General features: G+C 39.6%; 1 protein-coding gene across 1 annotated transcript in view; it reads right to left on the minus strand.

The window, feature by feature from the left end:
• Positions 1-772: 772 nt before the first annotated feature.
• Positions 773-11361, minus strand: part of KCNH8 (potassium voltage-gated channel subfamily H member 8) — a 364361-nt gene continuing 353772 nt past the window's right edge. The window contains exon 16 of the mRNA XM_024197376.1: positions 773-1480. Within this exon, the coding sequence (XP_024053144.1) occupies positions 773-1480 (708 nt within the window). The remainder of the gene's footprint in view (positions 1481-11361) is intronic.

Consider the following 11361-nt stretch of genomic DNA (forward strand, 5'->3'; position numbering starts at 1 on the left):
CATGCAGATAAAGGGGGATCCAGTTTTAAACTACATAGTCTTAACAATAAATAGTTTGATCTACTACATGATGATAGTGCATTTCTTGTTAAAACTGCACGCTTTTACAAAATGAAAAGAAATCCTTATTCTTCTTATAAATATTTTAAATAGTTCCAGGTACAGATTTCATACCAAGTATATAAAAATAGTATTTTTTGATAAATAAAGAGGTTTCATTTACATGACAAATACCATGCGACTACTAACCACTCTCTACCAATTCTATTTGGTTGATTGTCTAGGAGATGACATGCAGCGATAATTGCCCCATTGCCTTCACGGAACTGACAAATAAACCAGTAGGAGCCATGATCACCTGAAGCAAACAGTGCCACGGATATTGTTTGAGAACAACAATCAGGCACTCAGGAAAAGCCTTTGCTTCAAGCATCAAAAACCTCCTATGACAGTTCTTTTGTCCTAGACTTCCAGCTGCTCTGACCCTCAGGGTCTTTTGGACTATCACAAAAGTCTGCCAAACAGACCATAAGTTATATCTGTGTATACAAAATGCTTTTCAACATGCTTCTAGAATCTAGAAATTGTTTCCTACTGTATGAACTGGTTATATCTTATCATATCCACTTGCTTTCTAAAAATCTGATTTTTCATGTTAGCAAGTCTCCATGATGACCAGAGACAAGGCAATACAAAGCAGTCATGCAGTACTGGTTAAGTTTTAAACTGGCAGCTGTGGAACATGCTTTGAATACCACTGATTGGTCTATCGTTATACATTTATGGCTTGGTTATCTTTAATATCCATTGTGCTTGTCACAACATCTAGTGGGAAATCTTCAGCGGTTTGTGCAGAAACTGCTCCTGTTGTTCCTTCAAGGTCCCAAGATCCTGGCAAGTTCTCAAAGCTTAGTGAACTGACTGCTCCTGGGCTAAAGCTACTTGCCTCGGATCTGCTGGGGAGCACAAGGTGCAGTGAAGTCTCTGAGGAGGAGGACGCTGAGGAAGAAAGAGTTGCAGAAATAGACTGAAGAGGAGTCAAGGTAGTATCTGAATATGGAGAGGTGCATCTTAAAAACTGCAAATTATCCTTCTGATTTACCTGATAGCAGGAAGGTGAATAGTCAAGGCCTGAAGTATAATAAAATTCACTGTCCATAGAATTTTGAACATGGGATTCAGTTCTTTGGGGACTGCTCCCTACAGAAGATGGATCCCTGTGCCAAATGTCAGGAGTCGTGTTACCATGGCAAAGTTGTGCTTTGGTGCAAGTAATATTCCCAGCTTGCATATGCATACAAGGTTGATGTGTAGTCCAAGTCATTCTAGGCTGTAAGCTTTCCAATGTAGGACTCACAGATGTGCCATGCACTGCACAGAACCCTGGAGGCTTCTGTGATGTCAATAAGTTTTCCAGAAGATGCATCACGTTCTTCATGTCCTTTCTTAATTGTGAGACCTCTTGAGTTAAAGTAGCGACCTGCCGAGGCAAGGCAAAAAAGTAACAGTTACATGAAATAAAGTAGATAGTATGTGTAGATAAATGGTTTACAAACACATTTGAAATACACTGTAATTTCCTTTTCTTGCTTGATGAAAGGCAGTCTTTTATAAAGGTACCAGCCTAGTCTCATACAGTATCTTTGCTTAGAAAGAAATATCATTTAACTAAGCAGAGAAGTGATGTATTGGAAACAGTCCTTCCATTTAAGTTTGCATCTCCTTACGTTATACACATACATTTTATTATATGTGTTGCTTACTTCCTTCACTAATACTGAAACATAAAAAGCAAATGTAACAGTGAGATCAGGTGAAAAATAGATCTAGCTTAAAATAGACAAACCCAATAAAAGCAGATTCTGGAATCTGTTCACACTGAAAACTCCAATTGCTTTTAAACAAGTTCCACATATAAAAATGGCTGCAGGTTCAAACCGGAGGGGGGGAGGAATGATTTCCTGTGGCAACACTATCCTTCTAACAACAAAGATTAAAACATTCCTGGTTACATTAAAAAAAAAGGAAGAGAAAAAGTCTGAAATATAAACATGAATGATATGGAAATATTAATACTGATGAAGGCTGCCGAGATGAATCCTTCTGAAAATGTATACAAAGATCTATGCAAGAAATGGTGTTGCCGTCTTCATTTTAACTGTAAAGAAATCCATGATCTAAATTTTAAGCAGTGACTAATGATTTTAAGTGTCAGTTATTTAGTCCCCAATTTCAGATGTCTTAAAGGTTCCTTGAGCTTTAGAAAGTGCTGAGTGCCTGGCTCTCTGAAAATCAGATCTCTTCTTCAAGGTAGCTCAAATTGGTACCCAAAAAATAGAGGCACTGAAACCCCCTAGTCACTTCTAAAAAAAATTAGGCCTGTCTCTAAGAATGCTCAGTAATGGCTTGCTATATATAACAGGCCTACGTTTGCTATAGACTATACCCAAACTTGAGATAAAGGTTCAGGAAGTTTAACAAATTATTTAATGAAGTTAAGCCTGAGTTACAAATTGGAATCCAAACTCCAAAACATGGGTTTAGTGTAGTTGCATGTTTCATTGGAAATGTTTGCACAGCTGTAGTCACAGCTTTTGTTTGGGAAATGTTGATGAAAAGGGGGCCTTTGCCAGAGATGGCATTTGATGAGAGAGATTATTCTAGGGCATCACCAAGTGTTAATCATGTTTTCAATTTAATGTTTCTTTTCCATTCATTAAGAGGTAATGCACATTATTGAAGTTGTTGATAATAACAAATTAATATTACTTGAGAACATCTAATAGAAATATAGGGCACATCCCTCCAAAACTCCCATTGTGAGCAGAATCAGGCCTACAGGTTAATAAGCTTCTTTTGGCAAATATGGTGATGTTCGGAGGTAAAGACATTCATTAGGAAAATTAAAAGCTTAAGGCAAGCAATGAAAGGACCAATTCATGTTTTGTTAGTATTTTTTTAAGGGAAAGATTTTTAGGGAGTTAAAGCTAGGTCTTTATTTTTAATAATAAAGGGAAATGAACATGCTGAGGGGGAAAATATGAACTTGGCTTTGCCACCAGTGTCGGTTAATCAATCTATTTTATATCAGATTATTGTCATTATGCCTGTGGAAATAAACACACACAGTTCATCAAAGTGATGTTAGTGGAAGTAATCTGTTGAAAGCAAGACATGACTGCACATTTCTTTTCAGAAGGATACACCCACCTGTCAAAAATAGAAAAGGATAATCTAGCAGTACTTGCTTTGCCCCAAACTAAAGAGACCGTGAATTAGTTAGGTGACTTATGCAACTTAACTTTTTTATAACCAGAAATACAGTCTTCACCATTGTGAAGACAGTTACAGGAAATCCATTGAAGAGGGCACTTCAGGCTGGCTTTGGCAGTATTAGGATCATCCACTGTACTTTTTCTACAGCTACAAGAGGTAGGAGCATAGGAAATTTGGAAGGAAAGTACAAAGCATATTTAGGTTAAGTCCTTCCTCTGCATTTTATATTTTTTGTAGTGATCACATTTCCTTTTTAAAAAGGGAGGCTCTTTGCTTTTATGATTCTGCTTGATGGGAAATAAGAACTGGTCAGAAGTAGAGGAGAGTCTAATCTGACAGCTGTCAGATTTGTTAAATGAATGATCTAATTGTGTGTGTGTGTGTGTGTATGTGTGTGTGTGTGTGTATATATATATATATATAGTTAATTAATAAGGTACTAGTAGCTAAAAATCAAGGATATGTAGCCTAATTGAGTTTTGTACAACCAATTAAAAACTTGGCCTGCGTTGCAAATGGCTTCTCTGGCAGCTTTACATCAACATATAACAAGGTTCAACAGACAGTTGATAGGCTGCTCAGGTATAAAACAGATCTGCTTGAATTTCAGAGATAATGTGAGGGATGAAAGCCCACAGGAAATGTGGTAGAACTAGGTTAATGAATCAAATTCACCTGTGAAAAGAGCACCCATGAAAAGCCCCTTTGTGATGCAGACCTCCAAAGGGGTGTCTGGGTTTTCTGTACATTTGGAACAAAGCAGCCCTTCAGTGACTCCTGGACTTCTTTTGCAACCACGAGCTGGTACACAACCTGCTTCCAAATATGTGGGTATGGCAGGGAATACTGGGAAGTGGTGGGTGAGGAGGCCATGGGTCCTCTATTTTAGCTGGTGGATAGTGGTAGCAGCCATTGAGGGGGAGGCAGGGTCAGCACCTGCTCAGGGGTGAATTTTGCTCCTTATACCCTGCTGATTTCCCAGCTCACAGCCCCATTACTAGGGCTTTGTTCACGGCTGTGGGTAAGGAATTTAATTTCCCCTTATGTGAACATAGGTTGCTTGAACTTCAGCGGCTGTGAGACAACATCTAGAATTATATTTCTTCTTAATCTTGGTTTCAACTTTTCCTCTTCCCCTTCCAACAGCATTTTTTTATTTTATTATTCTCTAGCATGTCCCTCCTTCCAGTTCATTGAAATAAAGGGGAAAAAAATCAGTCCTAATATTAATCCTTGTGACAGGTCTGACCTAGCATAACAAGCTGTTCCAGAACACAAGTATCTTTGATATATGAGCCACTTCTTTCTACATTTTTTGATAAGTAGCTTGTTCCCTATACAGCAACATTCATTGATAGATTAGCCTTGTATGTGCTTCTAAATAGGTCTCTGTAGCATAAGTAGTTTCAGAGCTTTTGGGTAGTACTTCTGCAACAAATTTCGTTAGGCATAATCTCCCGTTGGTAAAATCAGAGCAGAGACCTCCTTTGTTAAATTAGGAATTTGTAATTTGTTCACTGCTGACAGCAAGTTTACACAGTAGGTCTGTCATTTTCTGCATCTTCCCTGTTGGCATGTAATATTGGGCTGCTAAAATTATTGGAGTCCATAAACTACAGAAGGTTGGGCCTGATCAGTTTGGATGGGAGACCTTTATAAGAATAGAGCATCTACAGCAACAAACCACCCGAGTGCTGTAAAGCTACTATAAGATGCCAAATTTGGAATAGTTACTGCAGAATTCTGCAATGTTTTCTGATATGGGGAAAAACCAAGAGGAACCAAAGAGTGCAGCAGAAATGGTGTGAGTTAGTGAATGGCAACTTTCTGTTTGAGACAGTTCTGCAGCAATGCTCTCGCATGGCATTAGTATCTGCCAACATAACAGTCTCTCCTGTCTTTCAGATGAGATGTAATAGATGAGGCTTTGGCCATTTGTGGTTATTATAGATTCCATGACACTTTCTGGTGTCATGGCCAACCTTAAGTTTGGCTGGGGCAGAGTGTAATTATCCAAATCGCTCCTGCAACTTCAATGGGCTAGAAAGCTTTTCTTTCCTGCCAGTACTAGACTGTTGATGTGTACATACTGTTAAATGCTGATACAAAGGATTTTCCAGCTGCTCTGTGTGTTGAAAATGCTGTTCAGCACTAGGCGCTGTCCAGCATCAGTAGTGCTGATCTGTCACCATTAGCTGAAGCAAGGAAAATGGGGTGCCTTAGGTCTGATTTTTGGGGTAACGATGCCGTGCAATTCAACAGCAAGTAAATTCATTTCATTAGGGAAAATTTGAATGCACTTTTTGGTGAACAGCTCTATATAGATGTCAGCTGACGATTATTACTACCACTTTTAAATGTTAATAGCCATTCCTATCTGGCCCTTGAGTCTTGTTAGCCTCCAATTTCTTGATCAAATGTTCTGGTTTAATTCTGATTTCCCTTCAGTATTTTATCACCCTTGTGATCACCTATCTCACCCTAGCATCTGTCTCCCATCCCTCCCTTCTGAGCGCCACAGAAAATGAAGAAGTTAGCTTAGCGTTTGACAAAGCAGAGGAGTTGGCTGACACTGTTCCAGAGGTGCAGCATCTGTCTTCTCTTGTAACCAGGCTGGGTTCTGACAGAATCTTCTGAAATTTGCCTCATTTCTTGTCAGCTCACAAGCCTTGGTTTCTAGGGTCTATGGTCCCAGGGTAGTCAACTAAGTGGACTGGCTCCAAGACTGGGGCTTCCAGGGCCCATGGCAGCTAGCCAGCCAGACTGTCTGTGAGTCAGGAACCCTGGGGATTTCCCTTTTGAAAATTTTTGAAATGTTTGCTTTTTGTTCTGAGTCAGACCAAATCCAAATTTCAAATACCTAAGATAATTCCCTTTTATAGAAGACTTTCATCACACAGTTCTATGGAGTAGCCCAATTGAAACAGTCATCTCATTTCAGTTCTTTTCCTCTTATGGTCGATGTGTGTCCATCACAAAAAACAAAACCACACGTAGTGTTAATTGTCTCCCCTTTTGGTAGTTTCAGCCGATAGAGCAATGGTTGAATGGATGCGTAAACTGAACTGGTGGCCACTCCAACTTAGAATAAAGCATAGTGGCAGATCAGTGTGGGGATGCTGTCATTGATCTTTCCTCTGGTACGCCTGTTCAGTGGCTATCTGCCTGTCTGGCCCTTTCATGAGCACCACGTTTACCAAAACATAATCCTGATGGTTTTTAATTAAGTACTTGCAGGTACTTTCCTAGAATGTATCTCTGAGATCTCAATCTGTCCCTCCTCCAGCTCAGCTGTAATTTCTATCCTGACTTTTACTACCAAATACAGAGTTACCTTTGCATCACTGACCTCTCTAGCCCTGTCTGTATGTGACCTGTGTGCTCTTCCTCATCTGGCAGTTTTCTGCCAGCTCCTCGATGAAATAAGTCATGAAACTTGAAATCTCCATGCAACAGTCTTGTTCCTCTTTGGTTAAGGTTGAGCCCATCTCTTTCAGCTCAGTTTCACCTTCCCCCCCCCCGCCCACTCAAAGCGCTTCAATCTCTAATAAATGTAACGCCCTTCTCTTTACACAACCACCTTGTCATCTACAGTTGAGAGCTTGACGTTCCCCATCTAGTTGGCTCTGCATATGGAGCCAAATCACATCAGAGGAAGCTACTAGAAATGTCTTGGATCTATGTTCCCCTCCCCTTTATTCTAAGTTTAGCTTCCAGGACCTCTTTCCTACACTTCCCTATGCCAGTTACCAGCATGTCCTGTGACCATGAACTCCACCCCGACTTAACTAAAACTTTGGCTAGATGTCTCATGAGATCTACCTCATTCACACTTGATAGGTAAATTGCCAAATGGTCACCACATACCCAGCTACTGATAGTTTTATGAATGAATTGCCAGTCGCTACAGCCTGTCTCACAACTATGTCCTACAACTCATGGATGCATGAGGAACGATCAGCTTCCTCTAATTTACAGGAAGGTGACTCCTAGATGAAGGGAATATGTCCCTCTATTCGACTCTGGTCTCCACCAGTGCTGAGCCAGAGGATTGGGGCATCCAGTTCAGAGCCATTTCTACCATACTATCCTTATATCTATCTGTACTGCACTCACCATTGAGTGGCCCCCCTCCCTTCAGTGCCAAACTCACACTTAGCCCAATTGTCTCCCTCAGGCTTCTTTCCACTCAGGTCTGAATAGCACTGGGTTCTCTCTTTCTGCACCAAATTTCATAGAGGAAAAAGGTCACCTTGCTGTTGTTCTCCTGTATTTCCACTTTTTCAAAAGAGAAAATTGTGTGCGGAGGAACTGGCCTGTGGATCCAGTTATAGTCACAGACTCACTCCTGTGGCTTTACTCCCCAGTGAACACCTGAGGAGACTCTCTGCATGAGGTCCAGGAATCCTCTTCCATGATGCAAAAGAACCCCATTTCTTCTGTTGCATTCAGGCCCTCATGTCCAGGTTTTGCCACATCTCCCCTGCCTGGCTTCACAAGGAAATCAGCATGGGAAGGGGCTGAGATTTTAGGGTATTTGCTACTTTTGTTGCATTCTCTAATATCCTGCAAATACTAATCTGTGGTTAAAGAACAAACGTCTTTGTGATGGTACGCTACGCCTATCAAAATGTAAAATGGTAGAAAACCATCTCCAGAGCAACAGCAGCAAGGGTAGAGACACTTCATTTTCTTAAGTGAGATGTGAAACACACACACACACACACACTACCCAGCTTTTAGACCATTGCTCCCACATCACTGTCTCTTACTCCCCCAGTTTTCTAGGTTTCTCTTAATTCTGCTTTTCTACTGCTGTCTGAGCAGCTCTTCGATAAGTGATGAGAATGACCCTGCATTAACTTAAATTTATTTTTCTACAGATAAAATTTTTGTATTAAATTTATTTTTGTGTGTATAGATATATATAAAAAAATTAAGTTAATGCAAGGTAACACTCAATTTATTGATTTGTGCCTTTCATCCATAGTAAGATCAAATTGATAGTAATACATATATTTGTAACAAAAAGTTATCATTCTAATTCAGTCATCTCCGGTAATAAACAAAGATGTAAGAGCACTGCACAACAGGACAGGAAGTGAAGCAGAATTCCATATCCAATTAAAATGAACTGGAGAGGCAGAATGTAATGAACTAAGCTGGAATTTGGCTACAGTGGTGTTAACATCCCTTCTCTGACAGATCCTATGTCACTTTGTAATTACCATATGTTCAGATCCTTGGTTTTATATCTCTTCCGAAAGAGGGCACCTGTAGCCATAGATTGTCCCTTGACATCATGATGTCATTAGTTCAGCAGTGACTAAAAGGAAAGAATTCCTTGACTTTCTGAATCACCTGGAACACTTTGCTGCAACACCTTAAAAGGTCTCCTATTGATGTGCTGAAATTGTGAATTCTGACAGGATCATGGCACAGGGTATTGCTATGGGCAATAACATCTTAGAATCACAGGACTGGAAGGGACCTCAAGAGGTCATCAAGTCCAGTTCCCTGCACTCATGGCAGGACTAAGTACTATCTAGACCATCCCTGACAGGTGTTTGTCTAACCTGCTCTTAAAAATCTCCAATGATGGAGATTCCACAACCTCCCTACGCAATTTATTCCAGTGTTTAACCACTCTGACAGTTAGGAAGTTTTTCCTAATATCCCAACCTAAACCTCCCTTGCTGCAATTTAAACCCATTGCTTCTTGTCCTATCCTCAGGGGTTAAGGAGAACAATTTTTCTCCCTCTTCCTTGTAACAACCTTTTTACATACTTGAAAACTGTTATGTTCTCTCTCAGTCTTCTCTTTTCCAAACTAAACAAACCATTTTTTTTAATCTTCCCTCATAGGTCACGTTTTCTAGACCTTTAATCATTTTTGTTGCTCTTCTCTGGACTTTCACCAATTTGTCCACATCTGTCCTGAAATGTGGCACCCAGAACTGGACACAACACTCCAGTTGAGGCCTAATCAGCACGGAGTAGAGTGGAAAAATGACTTCGTGTGTCTTATTTACAATACTCCTGCTAATACAGCCCAGAATTATATTCGGTTTTTTTGCAACAGTGTTACACTGTTGACTCATATTTAGCTTATGGTCCACTGTAACACACAGATCCCTTTTCACAGTACTCCTTCCTAGGCAGTCATTTCCCATTTTGTATGTGTGCAGCTCCTAAATGAAGGACTTTGCATTTGTCCTTATTTAATTTCATCCTATTTACTTCAGACCATTTGGGAGACTTATTTAATCTGTATTTTAATAATTAATATAGAATTAGAAACTGGATTAGGCATAAAGGATTCCTTGTTTAGATACAATTCTCTCCCCACTCTGTAACCCCATTGACTTTAAGGGACTCACTCCCTTTTCACAGCAGTGTGAGAAGAGGATCAGCACCAAAACTGTTTTTTTTGCCCAGTGTTAACAGGGTAAACTAATTTTATGTTAGAAAAAATATCATCTTTTCTACTATTGTTTAAACGTATCACAGTGCTAAAAAATTTATAGAACTACACTGAAAAGTAACGACAGGCACAAAGCCACTGCAGAAAAAATGTTTGTTTATTCCACTAGGTTTCTGCATGAAAGGTTCTTGACATAGTACTATATTTTCAACTGCTGCTTGATGATAATCATATAATACTTATTTATAGCCTCAGATCTGAAAAATATCTGTGCTCCTCAAGGTTAAGGAATGAGTCAATACTACTTTCCTAACTTCTGCTATGGTAAAGTTTCAAAAGCATCACTCACATGCTAGTAAGTGACTTTTCTCCTTCGAGTATTGTCAGTACATATGCTCCCTCTTGGGATATGTATGAGCTCTCTGCATCAAGCTTTCTAGAAAGCTCTGACCAGTGATAGTCATGCCAGCCTTGTCTCAAGCCATGGGATTTTCCAGTCTGTTTATGGAGGAGGCTCTAAGGACTTCTAAGGCAGATTTGGAGCTCAACTGCTTCTAGGCCCCTCTTCACAGTCCCAGTTGTGGTATATCTAGTCATTTTCCTGAAGCTGCTTTAATGTAGATCTCCATTATAATTGCATCCAGCCAGGCCCAAAACGGGGCCTAGGGGTGGAGATAAAGGTGTATAAAGCCCCTTTTGCTGGTCCTAAACTGATTTCAGCTGAGCTGGATATGAGGTTTAGGCCTGAAAATTTGAGAAGTGGCCAATCAGTGAGATTGGAGGAGTGGGGTGAGAGAGAGAAATTTACCATGTGTGGTGACAGTAGTTGGTTAGTCAGAGAGAGAGAGAGAGAAGAAGAGAAAAAGGCAAGGCTTATGGCCAAATTTCAAAAAAGGGCTCATTCTTAAATGTTTCCTTTACCAAATTTATAACATCTTTCAGAAAAAAAGATTTTACAGAAAATTCAACTGTAAATGGGAAACTAAAAGCAACCATTTCATTGTAAAACAGTCGTGCTTTAAGTGCAAATCTCAGTGCAACTTTAACTGTGGAGTTGCTACTGATGCCTCCATCATATGACCTGAAGTACTTTATTTGACTGAAAACATAATGGACATGAATTTTTAGAAAGACCATTGTGAAGACACAGTATCTTATACCTGCTGGGAATTATTTTTCTAATGCTTTTCATTTTACCCTATAACCAAGTGATAACTTATATCACTATTAGTGGAGCATTCAGAATAGGTGGAAGCCAGGCAGATATAAGGAACTATCTTTCTATAAAACTAAATTATAATCTGAAAAAAGCAAAATGTTATATAATTCCTACATTCCACAGGACTAATGGCTTGAGCAGCAAAATGCTGCTACCTAATTGGGGATGGGCAAACGCTTCCTACCTAATTTTGAATCTACTCAGATAATATGGGTTAAATTTTTTATATGAATTTAAACATTACTAGGTTTGCATTTTGCTCAAAGGAGATTGTAAAAAAAAAAAAAAAGCATAGAGGGGTGTGTGATAAGAGTAGGCAGAGTGAAACAGAGAGACAAACAAAAAAAGCATGGGAAGGGAGAAAGAGCTATTCTATAGGGAAAAAAACAGTGTATACACACACACACACACACACACACACACACACACACACACACACACA

The sequence above is a fragment of the Terrapene carolina genome, unplaced genomic scaffold, assembly GCF_002925995.2.
Source record: "Terrapene carolina triunguis isolate 2854851 unplaced genomic scaffold, T_m_triunguis-2.0 Scaffold84, whole genome shotgun sequence".
Taxonomy (NCBI): Eukaryota; Metazoa; Chordata; order Testudines; family Emydidae; genus Terrapene; species Terrapene triunguis.